Source organism: Polyodon spathula, chromosome 10, assembly GCF_017654505.1.
Source record: "Polyodon spathula isolate WHYD16114869_AA chromosome 10, ASM1765450v1, whole genome shotgun sequence".
Lineage (NCBI taxonomy): Eukaryota > Metazoa > Chordata > Actinopteri > Acipenseriformes > Polyodontidae > Polyodon > Polyodon spathula.
The window spans coordinates 3,090,429-3,115,417 of record NC_054543.1 but is presented as its reverse complement, the minus strand read 5'-3'; the positions used below and the strand labels follow the sequence as shown (position 1 = coordinate 3,115,417).

Genomic DNA, 24,989 nt, shown 5'->3' with positions numbered 1-24,989 from the left:
TTGTTAATTTCCTAGAGTGATAAAGGAGACTTTTCTATGGCACTGTGGGCTAATTCACTAGCATGCTGTGCTGTACAGCTTAGAGTACTGAGTTCAAATCCAGGTGATTCATCCTTTTATTTTCCAATAATTTTATAATTTCCTATATAGACAATGATAAAAGAGGCGAATTAATTAGCATGCTGTGCTTATCCTTCTTGGGGAACAGGGTTCAGTTCTTATTCCTTTATTTTTAAATAATTATTTAATTTACCTTATTAGTCAGTCTGAAACACACCTTTCCTGTGAGAGCTGGTGGTGCAGTGGGCTAATCCCATGGTCTTTTCCTCCCTGAGGACAGCGGTTTCAATCTGTCTCCCAGAGGTGAGTTCCTGAGGTAAGTAATGGTGCTGGTTGTTGGAACAAATGCTGGTTGGGTTTCTACAGGTTTAGAAGAGTGAGGGGTCTGCTGCTGCTCCCTGCCAGGTGGGTGTGTTGCTGTCCAAAAGAGAAACTATTTGTGTGCATTCAAAAAATCTCTAATCTATTACTGAATGAACACATATTGTGTTCACTCAATAATAAACTTAAGATTTTTTGAATGCACACAAAAAACAATAGTTACATGGAAGAACTTGACATTTCATTGACTATAAGGTAAATTAACCAAGTCTTTAAAAGCAATGGAAGGAATCTGCTGGATTTGAACCCAGTCCTCTGAGGTGGACCAGCACAGCATGGTAGTGAATTAGCCCACTGCACTGCAATAAAATTTGATTCACAGGTAATGCGGTTACGTTCCAGCGGGCATCTACTGTATTAATGCCCACTATAGCTGGAAGCTGTTGATGCTGAATCATTTTCTAATTTCCAAAAATCAATTTAAAACACAACTCATGAGTATTTGCATTTTATTTACCATTAAAATTATAGTTCCAAAGGATCAACATGTTCCAGGAAAGAAATACAATATGGACAGTAAAGAATATGCCATTAAAATCAGATTCCATCAGCTGATGTGAAAAGAGTATGGACATGCATAAACTAAATGATTACAGTTTACAGTATAACCATTTCAAATAATAATTACAAAATAATACTGGTTCCACATGCAAGAGCACACAGGAATCCAGATTATTATTTTTTTTTTTAATGCATAAACCCTTGCACTCCTTTACAGAGCAGAACAGATCATTTAAATCACTTTGCAGAGATAAAAAAAAACATACAACAAAATATGAAGGTACTGAATACAAATTTAAACAAAGCAAAAGTTTAAAAGAAGCAATTTTAGAAGAAGTTAAAAATCAGAAATGCACACACTGATGAAGTGTGTGATTGAGAGGCAGTATGTTCATGAGCCAGCCAAAACCACAGCGGATCTGCTAAACACTAATCAAAGGTGTGTAATGTTTTACACACAACTGCATCAATAACTACCAAAGCCTGGTGTAACACTAATCCTGGTTCTTACTATGAGGGATGCTTGCAACCCACCAATACCCAAAGGTGCTTGGCATGGTCTCAAAGAGGTAAGTGGGTTGGTTCTCCTAATGAAAAATGAACACTGGCATGCACTGGCACAGTGCAGTGTTAATGATGTATTTCAGTACATCTCCAAGAATAGGCTGTTGTGGAGCATTGTGGCTCTTCTTAGTCTGACAGACGATGCAGATAAAGGAAAGAAATGCAGGAAAAGCACTGTACAAATGCAGCATCACCATTGGGAGACGGTTCTGACAGTGAGAAAGCCCTACAATCTCCCCAGGAAACAGAAGAGTATACTGTATATAAATAAGATCCACTAGCAGTGTTAAGTACATCTTGTATTTCCATACAGGACACCTTTAACACACTACTACTTCTGAATATATAACCACAACAACCACACACTTGTCACTTGAGCTATGGTCGTACTAAATGTGCTTCTGTGTTTCAGAACTGAGTTCTGGGTAAACCTTTTAATTGCATGGCTCACCCTCTCAGTCCATGCACTGGTCAGGAAAGCCATCCCATCATGTCAAACTAAAATACGATGACTGAAAAAGCAATTGAAAAAACTGAAAGTAGCAAGACTTTTTGCTATTTTGGAGCACTAGAGCTTCTTTAAAATCCTGATACTGTTACTAAATCTATGTATGAAAAACAGACAAGAACATGAACACCACATGCGAAACAGTAGTATTGGTGCATAACCATTAAATACTGTGCATGACTTGCCCAGAACTATCGTACATACTACAAGATACTGATTCAAAACCAGCCAATATTTAAATACAGCACTCCATTGTAACATTTGCTTGGTGCCATTTAGTAAATGTTTTTTTTTGTTTTGTTTTTCCTCCAATATTCTTATTTTGCCTTATATTCAATATACTGCACAGCAAAGTTATTTTATAACGTAAATGCATTTTTCTACCCCCAAACTATTTAAATGAGTTTGAGCTCCTGCCTACTCATCTCTTAGAACTTAGAACATCTAACCTTCTTATACATTAAAAATAACTTTTGTACACATATTTCTTTCTAACATATGTTATGTGGAACAAACTGCACCGTCACAGTCTCTCAAATAAGAAAGCGGGTCAATCGAGTGTCATTAGACTGGTCTGTTATACAGACAGTAACATTAACAGAACGCTGAATGCCTATGTACGCTATGTGTATACACACACGCACACACACACGTACATATGTGTTTTTCGTATATTTTTTTGTTTTTGATTATTTTTTTCATATTGTGCATTTTGATTACTCCAAGCACCACCCTCTAATTAGCTCAATAGATTGTGTTGTACAGTTTGTTTTTCTTCATTACTCCTCTTCCTCTCTCTTCCTCTTCCTCTTCCTCCTCCTCCTCCTCCTCATCGTCATCCTCGTCGTGGCAGTGTGTGATCTCCTGGGGGGTCTGGGGGAACAGGTTGGGTGGTTTGATTTCGCTGACTGAGCGGGTCAGTTGGCTACGCTTGTAGTCGTAACCCTTGAAGTCCAGGGCGTTGCGATTCCGCGTGGCCATAGGCGATTCGCCGTCATTGATGTCCACGTGAGCGTGCTCCACGGTCGACTCATGTGGCATCTTGAAAGGAGAAACAAGACAGCAATTTGCCATGACTAAGCTGTTGAGTTCTAACGTTCAGGACCCCTTGGAATTAGACAGCTGAAGGATTCTGTTCCTGCTACAAGGTATAGCACCAAATTACATTTTTTACAGTGCTGTGGGTCCCTCTGGTGGGCCTGATAAGTAAGTTTATTTTTATTTATTTTTTTATCAGATTAAGGGTAAATGATTAAACTGCTTTATACATTTAGGACAGAAATATTTTAAACTGAAAATATGACCATTTATAATTCTACATCAAAAATGTACATTTCATTTCAGAGCAATTCTTGATACATACAGTGTTCTCCTTGCTTGCTGTTTTTTGTAATTTAGACTTAGCACCAGTATAACATGAAGAACTTCGAAAGCAATTTACGTTACCAACAAGCAAGCTAGTGGCAAGTGACACTTGTGCAGAGCTGGGGGCTGGACTGTGCTGCACAGTTTCTACTCACCAGGACGTGGGCAGCTCTGAACAGGTAGCTGAAGGGGTAGTAGAGGAGGTTGATGAAGGAAGCAGCGTACAGATCTGCGTAGCGCATCACCTGGTTGGCAAACAGAGTCTGACGGGACCCGCTGCGGAACAAACTGCCCATCATCCCGTAGCACATGTCCATGTCATGAGTCACTTTCTGCAGGCAAACAAGAAAGCAGAAGACAGGCTCATACTCTGTCAGAACTACATGAAGAGGAATATAGATTAGAATAAGGGGGTGGGGTCACATAGTCTCTATACCAGGCCATCAGGGATGAACTGAAAGAGGAGCTTGTGACATCCCTGTCAAAGGTTGCACATGTGCAGGTCGCTCTCATAATGGTAAAGATGCAGGCCTCTTTGAGCAGTGAGGTATCTGTATGCATAGGGCCTTTACACTTCAGAGTTCATGTAAACAGACTTTAAATCCCAGATCAGCCTGGACTGGGATATTATTCTCCTTGATATAATAAATTAACAATTCTTCTGCTTATAGAAACTATACCAACATTTTTTTTTTTTTTTTTTTTAAATACCTTGATACGTCTCTGAATGGAACTGATGTCTGGCCGTTCATTACTGCTACTATCCAGATGTCTGATGAGAAAATGTATTTAAAAAAAAAAAACGAATTTCAGATAGGAAACAATATGGAACTTTGAATTTGAACTGGTCCTAACATGCAAACGAGATGCAGCATCGATCCCATGTATGAGATTGAGAAGAATTCTGTACTCACTTGTAGAGTTCTGCCAGGAAGATATCCAGGCTCTGTAACTCTTCAAACAGAGCTAGGGACGAGACCAAAACAAAAATAAATAATAACCCCAGGTGGATAGATTAGAGTTAAATACATACATTTAAAACGACTGTCATAGAGTGAACTTTGTGAAGTTTAAACTTTAAATTAAAAAAACAAATGTGCCAGTAACTAATGACGTGTCCTGATGGAGCCTAGTCATGGGAACGCAGGGAGAATCCACACAGCAGGTATTACTATGGGAGCTGCTCCCTTCCCTTCTGCTGTCTGCAGGTGGCGCTGTTGCACATAGCAGTTTGCAGAGTCAGACCCATGCTGAGGGATTAACTATGAGGACACTGCCCCGAATGATGCGCATTCTTTTCTGTATCCAGCTCTTCATACACATTTCTATCAGAGTATCAGACTCATCACTGTGCCCCTTAGTTTAATCAAAGTACTCTCTGTAATTTTGTACCAGACATTAGACTGTGAAAGGGCTCTTACAGCTCTTGTCGGTCCACACGTGGAGCTCCTGGGCTAGCTCAGGGATGACTAGGAAGGTCCTCCAGCCCTGTCGCTTTTTGGATTTTAGGATGTCTCCGAAGATGTGGTCTCCAATGTAGACGATGTCCTTGCCCTTTGCCCCCAAAAGGTCGCACACAGTGTCTGATGAACCTGCAAGCGTACACAAGAGGTGGTTTTACCTGTGTGTTTGTGTCTATGTGTATAGATAGCGATACACCTAGAGCCACAGTAAAGAATCACAAATAGTAAAACCGTACAAACGTCATTTTGTTATTTATTACACTGATGTATAAATACCAACTATTTTTAGGTTAAGTTCCCACACATGGCCAATATGCCATCCATTTCCAAATACATATCAAGTGAAATAGCGGATCCCCTTACCTCCAGAATACACAATGCCGTGCTGCAAAGGTCCTGTGTAGGTCCCGATCTTTAACCGCCCCGTGCTCTGCAAAACAAACGTTACTTTTCACGGGTATATCACAAACAATTATTAAGTCCAATATTTAGGTAGGCTTGGGGTTTATCATTTTCTTTCTGTAATGAGGGAGGCTTTATTAATTAACTGAACTAAAGGCACTGAAGTCCAGTAATATAACGTTTTGTCAAGCTGTCTTTCTATCAAAACACCTGTCTTCTATTTGACTAATTTTTTTTTCATCTTTTTAGATGACGATTGAGTATAAAACAGCCCCTCCCTTTGTTGTCCTATCTTACTCACAGTGTCCACCTGCCTCAGGACGGTCCCCTCTCCGAAGAACATAGGCTTCCGTGCATCCACCAGGATGAGGTCGAAGTAGGACTGCCATGGGCGGTGGGGAGTGCCAGGCTGCAAGCACAACAGGCTGCAATCAGATCCACACACGTGGCCCATTTACCTGCGTCCACTGCTCCTCTACTAGTACCATACACTGGTCAATACGACATGTGTGAACATATTTAGGAAGGTTGAGTAATGCTTTTTCTTTTTGCTTCAGTGATTAATATATAAATTAATATTTCTTTAACGCAGGAATCATATTTTAGTACCGCTATACAACTGAACAGGACTGTGGAACAATAAAAGTCATCTTTCAGTGAGGACGAACAAGCTGCTTACCTTGGGACCATGGTCAAAATCAAACAGGTAGGTCATAATTTTCTGAGAAAGGAAAACAGAGATAATAAGTAGTGTAGATGAGTTAAGGCTTCAGGCACTCCTACTTCGTTTCCTTTGCAACTACACCCATCATGTTATTCTGGTATACAAAACTGAGATATTCTGGAATAAAGTGGCCCTGTCACATGCAATTAGCATCCTGTGGTGTGCAAGGGGCTCGTTTTTTTAAGCAGTCACTTTGCATTTGCTGTGCTTCATCAACGAGAGGCACTGATAGCTGACAGATTCACAGCAGGTCAGAACCACCTCTGGGGTATGAGCAGAGATAGGCTGCCACCACTGCACACTGCAGGGCATTAAGGGCCTCAGCGAATCAAGAACATGGGGTGATTAGTGTGACTAATATACTAGATGACACAGAATCTATCTATCTATCTATCTATATCTACATATAAAGATGGGTTTCTTGGAGTAATCTTTCTGCAAAGTTCCTTTTGTAAATGTACTTTTTTCTCTTTTGTATTTAAAACAGCAGTGAATTATTTGCTGGGCTAGTACAGCTTACCAGTATGTATTAATGATATTAAAGAGAGGCTTGTTCTATATTTTTTTATTGTTCGATCAGCCATGGATGGTTTCTTTTGTGCATTTACTGCGGTTAATATTGAGAGGCTGTTTGGTCTGGTAGTAAAAGACAGAGGTTCTGGAGTTCAAATCCCAGCAGAGCTATTGAATCCTCTCAGACTCTTGGACTGGTCAGATTTACCAAAAATATATAATATCTACTATCTTGGGTAGTTCATTAATAGTGTAAACTCTGCACTGGAGCAAAAGAATAACTACAGTAGAATTTGTTTTCTTTCGACTGCAAACAAGACTGTTGATCATTTCACTGCTTCTTTGATCATCGTTAAGTGTCACGGCCATTTCCGAAAAAAAACAAAGAGACTACTTATCAGCTGTGGCTCACCTCTGTGTATTTGTAGTCGCTGTTTGTGGCTAGGAACACCTTTGCAACTTCATTCATTCGACTGAGCAGAAGAGGTAGTTTATGCTACAAAGGAAACATGTAAAGGTAAATCATCTCTTGCTCCCCTAGTCCACTCTACAAGATCATAAGGGAGTACTAAAGGTTAAAAGTAACACTTAGGGTTGCATTGTATTATTGAAAATAAAACTATTTACACTATGCAATAACTTGTTAACTTACATCTTTGACCACATACTTTTCGAGATTCTCCACCGTTTTCTCTTTTAAAGACCCCTGAAAATAGGAGAAAAAAAAAAGATACAAAAAAAAAAAAAAAAAAGAAAAACGTAAATGACTCTTTGCTCCAAAAAGGATTCCAAGCACGGTACTAACCTGGATTCATATACTGCAGTACTGTTCCCTACCTTGTAGTGGACCCAGTCTACTGCATCACGGACATCCTGAAACATGCTCTTGTAGGACATGAAAAGGTCACCGTCTTTAAACCCTGTGTCACAGCTGGGAGGGAAACAGAAGACGAGGAAACCGAGATTACTAACCTGAGTAATACAGGGTAGTGTGCTTTGACATGCTTGTTTAAATGGGGGTAGTCTTCCCTTGTTTGTGGTGTCCAGTCAAACAGGAAAGCTTGCCCTCCCTGGAAGATCAATAACAAATTAAGGCACATAAAGTTCAATTTAATGTAAAAATGCAGTATGATCATTCAGATCACGCGGACCAATAATTCAATTAATAACTTTTTTGTTGGAAAAACCATGAAACCAGCTTTAAAATAAAAACATATTTATCTAGGCCATACTCCACATGGCTGACTGCTATCTACGAAAGACAACTCCACTCATTATGTCAGCTACAGGTGCGCCCATATATAACATCTGTCTTTTTAGATACTAAAATGTTTATTTTTTTAAAGGTTATATTGCTCCACAGTTGCATTATTTTTTGAACAATACATTTCACAGCCAAACTCGGATTTGAACTTTGGATTTGTAAGCGGAAGAGCCACACACAGGTCGGCAAAGAAGTTTACTTACCTAGTGTATCGGGGGCAGTTATTGAAGAAATCTACCAGGCAGGCGAACAGATAGGTCTCTGTGGAGAGAGGACAGGCATTACTGTGTGTGCTTAGTATGATGGGGAATCTCCACGACTAAATAATTTTCATCCCTGCCTGTGTTCATCAATATTAGCATGATCCAGTTTTTCCATGTGCAATACAGTGAAGCTGAATAACAGGATGGAGTTGAGCCAGGCTTTGCTCACCAGGCAGGTTGAAGAGTGTGTTCAGGATGTAAAACCGCTCAGTGTCGTCCCTCTGGATAAACTTGTTTGAGTACTGCTCCCGGATCTCAGGCCTGGCAGAACAAACAAGGACGCCACTAAAATGAACACGGAGCTGGCATCTATCTAATTCTATTACATTTGGCATGAATCAAAAGTTAATATACTGGGCTGGTATTAAATGTTTAATTGCCTCTCCTAGGAACAAATCATTTCAACCCAAGGCAGAAACTGAAAAACAACTTTACCGTTGCCTTCCACTTACTGATTAAAAAATGGGGCACATAAAATATTAACAGAAGCAGTAATTAAATTACTCAAGTATTAAGTTCAGTACTTGCCCCCGTATGAAAACAAATCCATGGGCACAGACAAGGATGTTCCCATAAGCATCCACCTTCAGCAAGTTCCCATACATTGTATCAAACACCAGACCCCTGGAAAAAAGAACAGAGATATATACTGTAAGTGTTTGTATTCTATTTGGTTTGTGCTAACACACACAGAGCAGTCAGATCTCCAGGGTGAACTATGCAAGGTGTTCTGGCCAAAGGCTGACAATTTGATTTAGTCATTTCAATTGTTTCTCATTACACCATGACAAGTACAGAACCTGGACTACGTTGCCATGGCTGCTTCTTGCTGACATGCAGCTGTAATTGGCTGTTTTTACTAAGCAGATGTTTTACAGTAACACTGAGCTGCATTTTCAAAAGGAAGCTGCCAGCTATCAGTAGCTTGTAGGAGGTTCTGTCAGGCTGTTCAGTGACTGTACCTGGTTGGGAATGTAGAGTCATAGACAAAGTTGAGCAGCTCCTGGGGATATCCGATTGATACAAGCCTTTCCACAGTCAGGTCAAACCCCAGGGACTCGTATTCTGGGGACTTGTACACTGGGACAAAGAAAGAGAAAACAAATGAACACAGCCCAATCCCTACTCTCATCTACCTGTACCACTGACAGCATCACTACAGCCCAATCCCTACTCTCATCTACCTGTACCACAGACAGCATCACTACAACCCAAACCCTACTCTCATCTACCTGTACCACAGACAGCATCACTACAGCCCAAACCCTACTCTCATCTACCTGTACCACAGACAGCATCACTACAGCCCAAACCCTACTCATCTACCTGTACCACAGACAGCATCACTACAGCCCAAACCCTACTCTCATCTACCTGTACCAGAGACAGCATCACTACAGCCCAAACCCTACTCATCTACCTGTACCACAGACAGCATCACTACAGCCCAAACCCTACTCTCATCTACCTGTACCACAGACAGCATCACTACAGCCCAAACCCTACTCATCTACCTGTACCACAGACAGCATCACTACAGCCCAAACCCTACTCATCTACCTGTACCACAGACAGCATGACTACAGCCCAAACCCTACTCTCATCTACCTGTACCAGACAGCATCACTACAGCCCAAACCCTACTCTCATCTACCTGTACCACAGACAGCATCACTACAGCCCAAACCCTACTCATCTACCTGTACCACAGACAGCATCACTACAGCCCAAACCCTACTCTCATCTACCTGTACCAGACAGCATCACTACAGCCCAAACCCTACTCTCATCTACCTGTACCACAGACAGCATCACTACAGCCCAAACCCTACTCATCTACCTGTACCACAGACAGCATCACTACAGCCCAAACCCTACTCATCTACCTGTACCAGAGACAGCATCACTACAGCCCAAACCCTACTCATCTACCTGTACCACAGACAGCATCACTACAGCCCAAACCCTACTCATCTACCTGTACCACAGACAGCATCACTACAGCCCAAACCCTACTCATCTACCTGTACCAGAGAGAGCATCACTACAGCCCAAACCCTACTCATCTATCTATACCAGAGAGAGCATCACTACAGCCCAAACCCTACTCATCTACCTGTACCACAGACAGCATCACTACAACCCAAACCCTACTCTCATCTACCTGTACCAGAGACAGCATCACTACAGCCCAAACCCTACTCTCATCTACCTGTACCACAGACAGCATCACTACAGCCCAAACCCTACTCATCTACCTGTACCACAGACAGCATCACTACAGCCCAAACCCTACTCTCATCTACCTGTACCACAGACAGCATCACTACAGCCCAAACCCTACTCATCTACCTGTACCACAGACAGCGTGACTACAGCCCAAACCCTACTCATCTACCTGTACCACAGACAGCATCACTACAGCCCAAACCCTACTCTCATCTACCTGTACCACAGACAGCATCACTACAGCCCAAACCCTACTCATCTACCTGTACCACAGACAGCATCACTACAGCCCAAACCCTACTCATCTACCTGTACCACAGACAGCATGACTACAGCCCAAACCCTACTCTCATCTACCTGTACCACAGACAGCATCACTACAGCCCAAACCCTACTCTCATCTACCTGTACCACAGACAAGACAGGCCCAAACTATAGCCCCAAGACCCTATGTACATCTGTGGTCCATGTACCACAGACAGCGTGATCTACAGCCAACCCTACTCATCTACCTGCTACCATGACGCATGTTACAGCCCAAACCCTACTCATCTACCTGTACCACAGACAGCATCACTACAGCCCAAACCCTACTCATCTACCTGTACCACAGACAGCATCACTACAGCCCAAACCCTACTCATCTACCTGTACCACAGACAGCATGACTACAGCCCAAACCCTACTCATCTACCTGTACCACAGACAGCATGACTACAGCCCAAACCCTACTCATCTACCTGTACCACAGACAGCATGACTACAGCCCAAACCCTACTCTCATCTACCTGTACCAGACAGCATCACTACAGCCCAAACCCTACTCTCATCTACCTGTACCACAGACAGCATCACTACAGCCCAAACCCTACTCTCATCTACCTGTACCACAGACAGCATCACTACAGCCCAAACCCTACTCATCTACCTGTACCAGAGAGAGCATCACTACAGCCCAAACCCTACTCTCATCTACCTGTACCAGAGACAGCATCACTACAGCCCAAACCCTACTCATCTACCTGTACCACAGACAGCATGACTACAGCCCAAACCCTACTCTCATCTACCTGTACCACAGACAGCATCACTACAGCCCAAACCCTACTCTCATCTACCTGTACCACAGACAGCATCACTACAGCCCAAACCCTACTCATCTACCTGTACCAGAGAGAGCATCACTACAGCCCAAACCCTACTCATCTACCTGTACCAGAGAGAGCATCACTACAGCCCAAACCCTACTCATCTACCTGTACCAGAGAGAGCATCACTACAGCCCAAACCCTACTCATCTATCTATACCAGAGAGAGCATCACTACAGCCCAAACCCTACTCATCTACCTGTACCACTGACAGCTAGTGGAGGGGCTGGGACTGGAACACGTCTGTAAGTGTAACTGTGAGATCACTCACCCAAACAAACTCTCGCTGTTGGTTTCAATTTGGCAAGAAAACAAACAAACCACACTAATAGATACAATATGCCGAATCCATGTGCTGCCATATGCACCATTTGCATTTTACGTTGTATGTAACACACACATTCAAGGACATATCTACAGTACCCATCAACATTTGCTAATGATTATCATGTAAGTGTTCAATAAATTGATGACTTTTGTACACTTAAACTCAATGAGATACATTGTCACTGCTTTACAGGAATGCAATGCCACAGACACTGCCTGCTACTGGCCCCCAGGCAAAATGCAGCCGCTGTGCTTTGCGTAACCTGAGCCCAGCGACTGGCAATTCCAGCACAGTGACAGAACTTAGAGAACAGAACAAGAAGGTGTCAAAACCACAGGCTGATGTCAAGCAGCCAGGATTCCTCGATAAAAATAACACCTTCACTCTGAACCGAAAGCAGTTACACAGAAATCTATTTATAGGCACCTTCTCACCCGAGTTCAGAGAGGACAATAAATCTGACAAGTTTCCAAACTGACAAAAAAAAAAAAAAAAAAAACCTAAATCAGCCCTTACCTGACTCTACCACAGTGTGCCCTGGGGTGGTTTGAGGTGCTGCTTGTACTTTGGTTACACTACTTGTAACTACACTACACTTAGTTCAGTGGGGACCACTGAACTCATTTGAAAATGATCCACTTGACAGTTGTTGATCCAGCATGCTTGTTGTGACAGTTTTGTTATTGAGACTGTAGACCATGACCTGAATAAAATATGTCAACAGCATGAAGATCATCTCTTTGTCTGTCTTATGAAAAAGGAGCCATGAGCCCTGTGATCACATTACTGCTGACACCTGCAATATCACAAGCCTGTACAAAAACAAACACACAAGAAAACCGTGTGGCACTAGAGCACCCACACACAGTGGGTTATTTACAGCAAACTCACTCCAACACCACCTCCTTTTTGTACATCAGAACTGCCTGAATGCTGTGTGGCAAAAAAGCAGGTGGGTAATGTCAAAATGGATACTGCATAATAGCAAAACTGTCACAAAGAAAGAAAAGTATGAAATGACAATTGGATAATGATTTAGCACATGTATTGGGCCTGGCTTTATTATAATCATGCCATATACACGCACAGGGAAAACATTGTGCAGAGACAAAGCTGTACTGCCAGACAGACATTAGTCACTGTTGCATCTTTATTTCGTATTAGTCACACCAAGTTATTATATATATATAATAATAATAATAATAATAATAATAATAATAATAATAATAATAATAACAATAATAATAGTTATATTGGAGTTGGTTGAATCTACTAATGCGTCTTTTTCATAATCATGATTGTCTCTGGCATTTCCTCCAAAAGAACACTGTTTTTCCAAAAATTACTTGACACTCTCTCGGCATGTTACGTTTCTTCTGCAATGATTTGACGTTGTAGCACCAAATAAACCAAAATAACACGGACAGCAACAGAACCACATCACATAAATTATTCTCCATGAGAAAACTTCCACTCTAATAATCAGAAGAGAGGCGAGTGCGTTTGGAAAAGTGCAGCGTGAAGCCAACAGAACTCTAGTCTGGATGAAGCTGCAAGTGAAACAGACTTGCAAGTGAACTAGGTATGAAAGTGCCCTTAGACAGCCATACCTCTCAGATTTCAAGACAGTTTGTTCCTGGAACAACAGCACGTCCACTAGCTTCAGTGTGTATTACTAAAATCAACGTTGCAAAACTAGAACAAAAACAGCCAAGATACAATAAACACATACATTAACTATCTATTTTGTATTATTATTATTATTATTATTATTATTATTATTATTATTATTTGTTGTTGTGTATACCCAGCTCCCCATACTGAGCAGGGAGCTGTCAAGGTTCAGTTTCCTGTATTTTATGGTCTCCTCTCTATTCCAGCTCTCATATATCTCCACACTCACAGACAGCTCTCATTAATTCCGGCTCTGTCTCATTCAGTCGGTCCGTACAGCCGGGCTCACCTGCTGTCTCGTGTTAACAGATTCATTGAGAGCTGAACCTTGCGTGCACGTGGTATACACATGTTTACACATACACCCAAACATACTCCCACACATGTGCACACATGTACTGTGCAGCCACATGCTACTGTCTCTGGCAGAGCCTCCTATAGAAATCCATGTTATCACAGTAGAGACATTTGTGACTTATTTTTACTGTTTTATGGGTGAAATCAAGCCCTGAACAGTTATGAATTTTGAAACATCTAATCCTTCCAGTCAACACCACCAAGGCCTTAATTACAGCACTACAGGTTTCTGCAAAAAAAAAAAAAATCCAACAATTTCAGCTACTTTGACTCGAACTTCCTAATAACTACAAAAAAAAGCAGCATGGATGGAAAATTGAACCCATCAACAGCATGTATATTTTACATTTGGATAGCAGTGACATAATTCATATTTAATTCTAGGGAAAGACCTCAGATGCAAGGTTTGTAATGTTTTTCTCTACTTCTTTGGACCAAATGTCAGTAACACAGACACGTGAGAAAGACTGAACGTGTGCAGTAGCTATAATATTTCTACATGTAGTCCAGTTCTATTATAAGCCTGTACAGGGATGCACTACTATACTGTACATAGACAGCATAACTACCGGAGCACCTCTTCATGAGGCAAAATTAATACAAATTCAAATACCCGCTTATCAACTGGATTACTCAATTAACCCAATTTACACCCAATTCCTTTCATTCAAAACACTCTGAATATTTCAATTATCAAAGAAATAATGGACAAAACAGTTGACAAACGTGATGATATATTAATTCAGCATTACTCTCAGTGTAGTCACCTGTGTTGTTCGTAAACATGCCTGTGATTTACTCCCCACTGGGTTGAGGTTGTGCTGAAACCTCATTTGAATTCCAGCAAAGGCTAATGGTGTGTAATTACGATGGCAAACTCTATCACTTGTTTACAAGCCATTTCCAATAAACACTGAGATCTAAATGACTGGGTTTCCACAGATGTGCAAAGAGACAACATCACATAGCCCAACATGATATGTACAAATAAGATCATGGGTTTGGTTGTACGTGCACGAGTGCATTTAGATATAGCTTGCTGAACAGAGATAGCAGGGCATTGTATAAAAACCTGTTGATCGACACAATGTATGCACAGGCAACATTCATCAGGTAAATGCATTGTCGGGTATTTGAATAATAGAGCTGGCTGGGTAAACAGTTTTATTTCAGTTATGTTGGAAGTGAAATGTATGAGTATTAACAGACTTGTATAAGAAGTATTAATCAAAACTGTTTTAAGAAAGTGACTCATATATAGTGACTAGGTATATATAGCAAGGGTTTCTATGGCCAGTCGTTAAAAGTATGTTACTGTTGAAAAATCAGTGACTGCACTGCAAACCATCAGAACACATATACAAAATGCATGCTACAGTACTTACCAGCTAATGTGTAATCCATATCAAACCCAAAGCACTTAATCTTCTCCATAGCCAAGCTTCTGTTTACAAACACTCTGAGAATAAGATACAGGATAGGGTCAGCTGAAAGAATTCAAATACTGAGCCTAAGATTTAAAGCAGCCTAACCCTAACCATAAGAATGTGGTACAGTTTTACACTGGCCTGTCTTTCTGCACCAGGAAAAGAGAGAGGTCTGTCTTTCTGGACCAGGTGAAGAGAGAGGTCTGTCTTTCTGCACCAGGTAAAGAGAGAGGTCTGTCTTTCTGCACCAAGTAAAGAGAGAGGTCTGTCTTTCTACACCAGGTAAAGAGAGTGGTCTGTCTTTCTGCACCAGGTAAAGAGAGAGGTCTGTCTTTCTGCACCAGGTAAAGAGAGAGGTCTGTCTTTCTGCACCAGGTAAAGAGAGTGGTCTGTCTTTCTGCACCAGATAAAGAGAGAGCAGTCCATCTTTCTGTACTATGCCAGCAATGCTTTAGTTTAGAAACAATTAAAAGATGTGTTTGGAACTGCCTGGAGCAAAGTCCTCTTATGGAATAGATTGGCCATGGCTTTATACTACCATTATGTGTATTTTGTAATGTTCTGTTGTTATTTGTCATGGTTACAAACTATTCCATGTTATATTCTTACTTATTTATTTATTGTTTAACCAGGAAGTTAACCCATTGAGATCAAAGCTCTTTTACAAGAGTGTCCTGGCAAGATGACCACAGAACAGGCAGCAGTAAACACAACAAACGCTTTACAAAAACAAATAAGTGTCTACAAGGCATACATCAGCGATTCACATAAAACACAACTTTAAAAATAACAAAACATCAACAGCATTCTACATGGCATCAGAAGCATTAACAAATTGTTAAGTCACGAGATCTACCCCTTAAAACAGACATATATTTAGCCATTATTCTATTTGTAAATATTTGCTATCAATTAGAGGCACAATCATACCCCTTAATACTTGTGTCCAGCCGATTTCATTCCATAGACACACTATAGCTGAAAGACCTTCTCCTTGTTAATTGAGAATTAAGTGTAAGGCTAGATCATAAATGATACTTGGCTATATTAGCATCAAACCCAAATCATAACCTACTCTGGTGACAAGCCTATTAAAGTTCTACACATTTGCCATGCTTACAAACTATTCCACTTCTCCGTTTCTGAAGTGAGGCAATTTGAACAATGAATTCTAGGGGAATGCAACTATAATTTCTGTCTTCTCTGCATCTGTGAGAAAACAGAAAATCTCTATCTAAAAATAACACTGATGAGCTGCTTGAGACAACTCAGTACATGTGAACATACAGCATGTGAAATAGAAATCAAGACAGCATGACATGCAGTATCTCATTTTATAGTGTAAGCTGTTTCCTTGCATTTGACTGAGGTAAAACTGCAGTGTGGTCGGGTATTTGTGTTACCTGTACAGTACTAATCTGTATTAATCTGTTATTCCTATAGAGTGAAAGGGTTAATTTAGAGATTACACTGAAAAAGAAGAGTTGGCAGAATCTGGGATAAAAGATAAAGCCACCCCCCCCCCACCCCCTTCTCCTGCCTCTACCATATCAACAACATAGCTGTTCTGAAACCCAATCCCAGAGCACTATTGCTGGCTCATGATGTCATTAGCAGAGCTCTGAGAAGAAGCTTTGTGGAAAGGTTAGACAGCATCCCACAATCTACGGGTTACTTTTTAAAGATCAAGCCTGGTGTTCCATAGCAGCCTCTGAAAAGGGGCTGAAGCAAAGGACAGGGATGGAAACAGTAACTGTATTCATAGGTCTGATTCGGTTTTTGAAAGCTAATGAACTGAACTCAGCAATACTTTTATGCCTTTAGATCCATTCTGGCCCTTTTTGTTAAACATGCAAAACATGAATTTTAGTTTTTTAGTACGACAGTGTGTGTTCAAGTGGCAGATTGTACTTCAGCCAAAATGTTACTAAAATCATTTTGACCAACCCCATGATATTTTGAACATTATCACAAAAGGCTGTAAGCTGTGACAGATGTTTAAAAATATGTTATTTTATTTAGGCAAACTCGTTTGTTGTGTTTAAACTACACAAAGTAAAATAAAGAGCTCAGCTTAGTTCCATGGAAGTAACTGTGGGTGGTGCTGTATGTCAAGAAACCGTCCTATACTTTAACTGCATCAAGCTTGCCATGGACTACACCAAGATCTCATACTCCCCCAGCAATTAAAGAACTGTACGCATTTCTCTTTACAATAATCTCTGTCCCTCCGAACTGAGATATCGAGCAGAATTAGCTACCTCGCAAAGCAAAGCAGAAAGTGATTTCAGATTGCTTCATTCTTCGCTGCAGTGTTTTTTTTAAAGCATATTGTGTAACATACAGTAGTGACAAAGAGCAATTCATAGAATGCTTTCAAGATAACCCCTACCACGCACAGCAATGACACAGGAATTCCACTGCCATCGTGGCACACTTCACTTGAATGCACTTTAACCCCTTCTGTAGCGCCAGCTGCACACTGAGCAGCAGCCCTGTCTGTGCACTGGCTGCTAATGAGACAGACTGCTCGAAATAACAAAACCCATTCGACTGGAAATGCTGGACGCACTGCAGTGAAATGATCTGTAACTACTGTACAAAGCGGGAATTTCACTCTAAACACCTTGACAGGGCAATCATCTCAGGACTGAGGAAATCTAAGAACTATTTATTTGTTACACTTTGAATGCTGCAGTTGTTTTTGTTTTGGCTTCTTGTTAGTTAACATACACTGGACCATCTAATAAACAAGAGCAGATACTGGTAAGCAAAACAGAAAGCAATGCACTGGCAATACAGCACAGTGTATATTCCCCGCAGCACTGGAATGCACTGGCGGTACAGCACAGTGTATATTCCCGCAGCGCTGGAGTGCACTGGCGGTACAGCACAGTGTATATTCCCCGCAGCGCTGGAGTGCACTGTCGGTACAGCACAGTGTATATTCCCCGCAGCGCTGGAGTGCACTGGCGGTACAGCACAGTGTATATTCCCCGCAGCACTGGAATGCACTGGCGGTACAGCACAGTGTATATTCCCCGCAGCGCTGGAATGCACTGGCGGTACAGCACAGTGTATATTCCCCGCAGCGCTGGAGTGCACTGGCGGTACAGCACAGTGTATATTCCCCGCAGCACTGGAATGCACTGGCGGTACAGCAATGTATATTCCCCGCAGGGCTGGAATGCACTGGCGGTACCTGTGGTAAGCCTCCCGCCGGTACTTCTTCATTGCAACACCGTCCATGTTGGCAGGGAGATCTGCGTAGTTCTGAAGTCGATCGCTCCAGGAAGTAGTCATGTTTCAAAATGCTTGCTCTTAAATCTGTGTGAACAAAAAAACAAAGAAAAAATGATACATCCTATTCATTCTTAAAATTAGCCAACTGCGATGTAATTCATTCCACCACTACAACAGCGCTCAATACCCTCTGTGCGGGAGCTCTGCAGTCACTCACTCAAGGAAAACAAAAAAACAGCACAGAAAGATAAGACGACAGTGGAGTTCCCCCACTTCGTTTAATCCTCATAACGACAGGATATCAAATGTTTGCAAGAAAGCCTGTTCAGTGAACATCACAAGCTATTAAGAGACTGGTGTACTGTAACTTGTGCTGGAACAGTTTGAATCTACTGTTGGGTTTATCATAAAATGTTTGAAAAAGACAATCATGAAATCAACAAACCTGATCTGAGCAGTGACAATATGTGACCAGGAAGATTTCAATAGCACTAGCAAACCTTATGCAACAGACAGTGCCTCCAAATTCACAACAAATAACAATGCAAACCACATACAGTAGAAGATTTAGCTTTACTTTTTTTATGCACAAAAAAGGACACATAATGTAATAACAAAGATGCACGATACAGACATTTGTGGTAATCCTGTATTGACCACACACAACACCCACAGAAAGCACTGGCAGCCAGCATTTGCATGGTGAACCGCATACAATGATAGGGGATAGCTAGAGCTTCAACCCAGAATGATCAAGACTCACTGGAAATAGTATTCAGCTGGGAACATCTTTAAAAGTAAAACAAAACACAGCTGGACAAAAATGTGCACAAAAAAAGTTCAGAGCACAGAAACTAGGACAGCTAATGTAGCTCCATGATCAACTGTACAGTTCCTTGCAGAAAGTTAGCGTCAGCAGGACTCTCAACACTGATCCGATCCATTGCAGAGGCAAAACAAGCTACAGCAGCAACATCTTACCCAATGGTTGCTCAACTCCCACAATGTGCTGCATCACAAGATTGTTTCTGCTTTGGTTAGCAGGGCCCATGGCAAGCTGCTCACAACTGCATAGCCATCTTAAACAGAAGACATTTTCTTAAAACAGCCAACCTTGGATTCAATTTCTATGCAGTATTTGAGAAGCTTACAATACCATGTATAAAAAACCTTCTGTGCTAGATCAGATTCCTGATCTAAGAAACAACATTTAATTTGGCATATATATATATATATATATATATATATATATATATACACACACACACACACACATTATATATATATATATATATAATGTGTGTGTGTGTGTGTGTATATATATATATATATATATATATATATATATATATATATATATATATATATATATATATATATACACATACACACACAGTACCAGTCAAAAGTTTGAGTACACCTGCTTGAAACCAGGTTTTTCATGATTATCTATGCTTTTAACTGTATAAACCTGTCTATAAACACTTAATATTTCATTATATGATACGTGTACTTATATAAGCTGATAATTATAAGTGAATTGCATTCAAAAATTTAATTTTTAAATGTAAATGTAAATCTTGTCAATTTCAATGAAATGGTCACCCAAAGCAAGGAGATTTTAGTCTGAAGCCTAAGTCAGTTAAATGGCTGAAATGTGTATAACACGGTGTCAGAACACTGGCCTAAGCATAAAAGTGTCTTTGTTAGATGTTCTCTGAGTTAACTAGCATGTTACCTAATTAACCTTTTATAACCAATTATTGTTAACAGAATGTAAGGGAGCAGAAAATGGCAAAATATGCTCAATTAAGCAATGAAGAAAGACAGTCTGTAATTATTTTAAGAAATTAAGGTCAATCTTTAAGACAAATCCCAAGAACTTTGCAAGTGTCTGTAACTGCTGTGGCCAAGACCATCAAATGATTTGAAGAAACTGGCACTCTTGAGGACCGAACAAGGTCAGGCAGGCCAAGGGTGAAATCAGAATCAGAGAATAAGTTCATTCAAGTCAAAAGTTTGCGAAACCGGCGATTAACTGCCCCTGAAATACAAGCTCAGCTAGAAGAAGTACAGATGTTTCAACATCAACTGTTCAGAGGAAATTGCGTGAAGCTGGCCTAACTGGAAGAATTGCTACAAAGAAACCATTGTTAAGAGTGCAGAGTAAGAGGAAGAGACTTGCCTGGGCCAAAAAACACAGAAACTGGACAACTGAGGAGTGGAAGTCGGTCTTATGGACCGATGAGTCAAAATTTGAAATATTTAGGTCCAACCGTGGAGTATTTGTAAGAGGCACAGAGGGTGAGTGCATGAGTTCTGCATGTGTGGTTTCCACTGTCAAACATGGAGGAGGCAGTGTCTTGGTCTGGGGTTGCTTTGCTGGTGACAGAGTTGGTGATCTTTACCGTCCATGGCAAGCTCAACCAGCATGGCTATCATAGCATACTTCAGAGGCATGCCATTCCACCAGGATTATGGCTAGTTGGGCAGTCTTTCATTCTTCAGCAAGATAATGACCCGAAACACACCTCAAAATTGTGCAATAACTATCTGGCGAAGAAGGAAAGTGAAGGACAACTCAATCTAATGACCTGGCCTGCCCAGTCTCCAGACCTCAATCCCGTAAAACTTGTATAGGTCGAACTGGACAGAAGAGTCAAAGCAAAGCTACCCACAAGTGCCCTACATCTCTGGGAATTGCTGCAGAAGAGCTGGGATGACATGTCGGGTGATTTCCTGCTGAAACTTGTTAACCGAATGCCTCGTGTTTGTGAGGCTGTTATTAAGGCAAAGGGCGGCTATTTTGAGGAATCCAAAATTTAGATACAATTTCAATTTTCTTGAACATTGCTTTGATACTCCTTATGTTTTGTTTTGTATATTGTAACGTGTTTTCATTTTCAAGTATTTACAGAAACGTATACGACGTAAAACATTATCAATTATGAAACAAAAACTAGTTTCCAGTGTACTCAAACTTTTGACTGGTACTATATATATATATATATATATATATATATATATATATATATATATCCACAGCATTGCATTCTCGTTTAATCTCCTCTTGCTGGGATGCAGTGTCTGCTCCAATCATATCTGAACTCTGAAACCAATAACCAGACATTAAAACCACATCAACCCACTCCAATGGTATTTGCAAGCTGCATGCTTTCAGTTCTGTTGTTTTTTTTGTTTTTTTTAATAATTATTAAAACATTGGTATATTTATTAGCTGACTGAAAAGGTATTTCTGTATGTCAAGAGAATTCCCCAAATACAGTATTAACAATAAATGGCCTTTGTCCTTTTTGACCACTTGTATTACTACATGGCTCACTTAAGATGAAAACAGAAAATATAATTAAATTACAAACAAAATAATACATGATTTATGAAGTTCTGACAAGTGGTATTTACAAACGACTGATATATATTGTCCTACTCACTCTATTAAACGTGCAGAATTTGGGAAAAATGTAGGCAGTACCTGCTTCTATAAAACAGGTACCCAGCTCAGCCCTGCCACTGACACACTGTGAACCCCAGGAGTGCCAGGCCCCAGACTATATGTACTGTGTGTACTGTAGCATATGCGAAATATGAGTCTCTCTCTCTCTCTCTCTCTCTCTCTCTCTCTCTCTCTCTGCCAACATGGTTACCGGGGAGGACGAGGACAGTGTGCACCCACCCACATTACACTTCATGGGTCAATAAAAACAATGACTCTGCGCAAGTTAATTAGTTGATCAAATTTTTTCCTACAATGTAATGATTAGTTAAGTCTCATTACAATATATTACATTAAGAAGCCAGGAACCTGTAAGGGATGGAATTAAATCTGCACATATTTTTTCTTTTATTATTTTCAAATGTTTCTGAATTCTGATGCGTTTCTGAAAATGACAGATCCAAAAACTCAAAGCCTGTTTCAGAGAAAAAAAAAAAAAAAACTCAAAAGTCTCCCGGTCCTGAACCAGCTGGCAAGATGATGAGGGCTTTCAGCCAGATTTGGATGAATACAACAGCAGCATATCAGTGTATATAAGCTCCAGCTGAGAGACAATGATTAACTGCTTTAGGAGTGTGATGAGGGCTCTAAACTGTAAGACTGCAGGCCACATTACCAGAAGTCTACCAGTTGAAAATGTAACATTGCTTTGAGAAGCTGCTAATACAGTCATTTCCCCAGAACCATCTTGCGTGAAAGCAGGTGTAGGGTTTTCATTATTGCCAATGACTATAACTGGAGACCAGCATGGTGTTTTTCCAGTGTGCATGTGCTGTAGGGAGTGCTCCCCATTTCTTCACCTCTGTGACCCCTCTACAAAGCTTCATGCTGCAATTATCACCAATAGGTATACTGTAGGTGGACTCACTCTCTCTGAAGAAGCTGTTGTCAGGGTTTATATTGTAAACTGTCATCCCATTGCTACTTACATGTCTTAAAACCAACTGAAAGAAATGTGAGCGTCTCTCAGTTTGCAAGGTGTCAAGGATAGAACTCATGTGAATGACACAGCCTTAAATAAGATATAACAACTAAGGCTAAAAAAAATAACATACATACAGAAAGCACCTTATTGTTTTTGCCACTGATGTTTTTATTTTCACTATGACTCAGACTGACATGTGTCCTGTAAATTACTGCGAATTTTGCACATGTATACCACACATCCCTCGCCGCTGTTGTAAATTCAGAATTAGAGCAATCAGCAGGACACATGTTGACATATCAACAATATGTACAGGAGTATACACAGTGATAAAGGACACGTTTCATGACAGCTTGATAAACGATGATCCACATAAATGCGAAAATGTAAGTATGACCTATGTACAACCGCATGAATTATTCAGCTATTAAATATAAAGAGGCAATTTATTTCATTTACCAGTATCATATTGTGCTGCACGGGTTATCAAAACACATTGGGAGTTGGTAGCCATGCTTGAGCAAATCACTGCTACTGAAATACTACAGTTTCAGAAATAAAAAATATGTATTTGAATCATATAACTGAACATGAATTATAAATGTAATACAAATTGAATGTACTAGTAGTCAGACAGGTGCCCGCTGTTCCCAGGTAAGGTGTGCCATTGTACTGCAAAGCCTGACTCTTCACTCATATGTGGGACAGTATTTTTTTTTTTTTTTTTTCAAAGCATTAAAACCGGTTTCCTCCTGTGCTTCTAAACTTGCATTGTTGCACAAACACGGTAGTTAGCAGCCATTGTTGCTTTTAAATTCCACTGCGGTTTATCTTGTAAAATGCGTCGCTCGTTTTAAAACTACAATAACATTGTGTTTGCATTTGCTTGAAAAGATATACTGTAGAAGTACTATCTGAAGTACAGTTTGTCAGTGATTGTGAACGTCAATGTAACTTCAGCTATGCGCTCCCCTTTGTTGTTCTCTCTACTCAGTCCAGTGCAAGGTTTCGCAATCTGCAGATGTTTTTTTTTTTTTTTTTTCTTTTAAACCTTTTTCATGAAGTTGCGCCACACATCGGTGCATGCTTATCTAGTCCCCTACCTTTCTACACATCATACCCAGTATTAATTGTTCACGCGTATTTGGGCATTATCTTTCCCCTTTTAGGAGCCAGGCTTCAACGATTTCCTGGTTCTTTTTACATTTGCTTGTTCTGCGTCTCGTTTCCTCTACAGTAACTACACTTTATACCGGTCCCTCTTGTCAATGTTGCCTCATGGGCTTTTTGACTTTAAGTGTACAGTAATCAGAGTATTAATAATAATAAAAAGCCCGACACAAGCTTTTAATGACTTACCGTCCCTCCGACTGTACAGCTTCAACTGCACTGTCAACACTCCTGAGCATGCGCCACACGCACAATCTGTGGGGCCATCGCGAATGAGAAGGCAGTAACCACACGCTTGAATGACAGGCTGCGTTTTTATTAAAAAGTTCAATCTTAATCATAGAATATATATCTATATAGTATATATATATTATATATTCATATCCTCATATATATATATATTTCCCCATATATATATATATATATATATATACCACCACACTACATGTGTTCTGTCCACATGTATATATGGCCGTCACGAGACGCAAACGTTTGTTGCTGATTCTCAATGAACGCACCGTTACACCTGCGACGGTGGCAATGTGGACTGCGGCGCATTTTCTAAGAGATCTAGGTGTTGCAGTTTTTACAGGATCCCATCACGAAGAACAAGACGTCATCGCAAAGGTGACGTTTCTGTTCCGCTATCTCCTCCCCTTTCTAGAATTTGAATGAATACTGCTACATCGCCGAACTACAGCGCACTGACTATTGCATCGAAATGTGAACGACTAAACTAATGTACTTTACAATAATGACAGCTGGAAGCGTAACAACTGGCAGTAGTGTCCATGGAAGCTGCTGATGTGCTGGGCTCTAAGTCATGAACGCGTACTATACAGTGTTTACAGAGTATCACGCGTGTTTTGCCTCTTGAATGCCTTCTTACCCTCCACAATTTTTAAAGTGGGGATGCTGAAAGCCATTGAGCAAAACTGTAACTCCTGTATATGATGGAAACCATG

The 24,989-nt window shown here is 40.5% G+C and overlaps 1 protein-coding gene across 1 annotated transcript; it reads right to left on the bottom strand.

Annotated features, from left to right (window-relative positions):
- Nucleotides 1–873: 873 nt before the first annotated feature.
- LOC121321731 (cytosolic purine 5'-nucleotidase) lies at nt 874–24,320 on the bottom strand. Its single transcript, XM_041260823.1, has 18 exons — nt 24,214–24,320; nt 18,375–18,499; nt 15,131–15,204; nt 8,971–9,088; nt 8,537–8,632; nt 8,178–8,269; nt 7,949–8,006; nt 7,319–7,412; nt 7,134–7,187; nt 6,894–6,977; nt 5,924–5,965; nt 5,546–5,653; nt 5,206–5,272; nt 4,801–4,971; nt 4,294–4,345; nt 4,091–4,151; nt 3,535–3,711; nt 874–3,055 (listed from the first exon to the last, which is right to left on the bottom strand). The coding sequence occupies exons 2-18, from the start codon at nt 18,473–18,475 to the stop codon at nt 2,759–2,761; spliced, it is 1,746 nt and encodes a 581-aa protein (XP_041116757.1). The 5' UTR covers nt 18,476–18,499; nt 24,214–24,320; the 3' UTR covers nt 874–2,758.
- Between the last annotated feature and the right edge of the window lie 669 nt (nt 24,321–24,989).

What these genes read in the sequence shown, in the direction of transcription:
- LOC121321731 (XM_041260823.1), bottom strand. Translation starts at nt 18,475, where the DNA reads ATGACTACTTCCTGGAGCGATCGACTTCAGAACTACGCAGATCTCCCT. An exon ending in CGGCGGGAGGCTTACCACAG is followed by an intron (nt 15,205 to 18,374) that starts GTACCGCCAGTG and finishes TCTTATTCTCAG; the next exon opens with AGTGTTTGTAAACAGAAGCT. An exon ending in CACACTCTTCAACCTGCCTG is followed by an intron (nt 8,007 to 8,177) that starts GTGAGCAAAGCC and finishes CTCTCTCCACAG; the next exon opens with AGACCTATCTGTTCGCCTGC.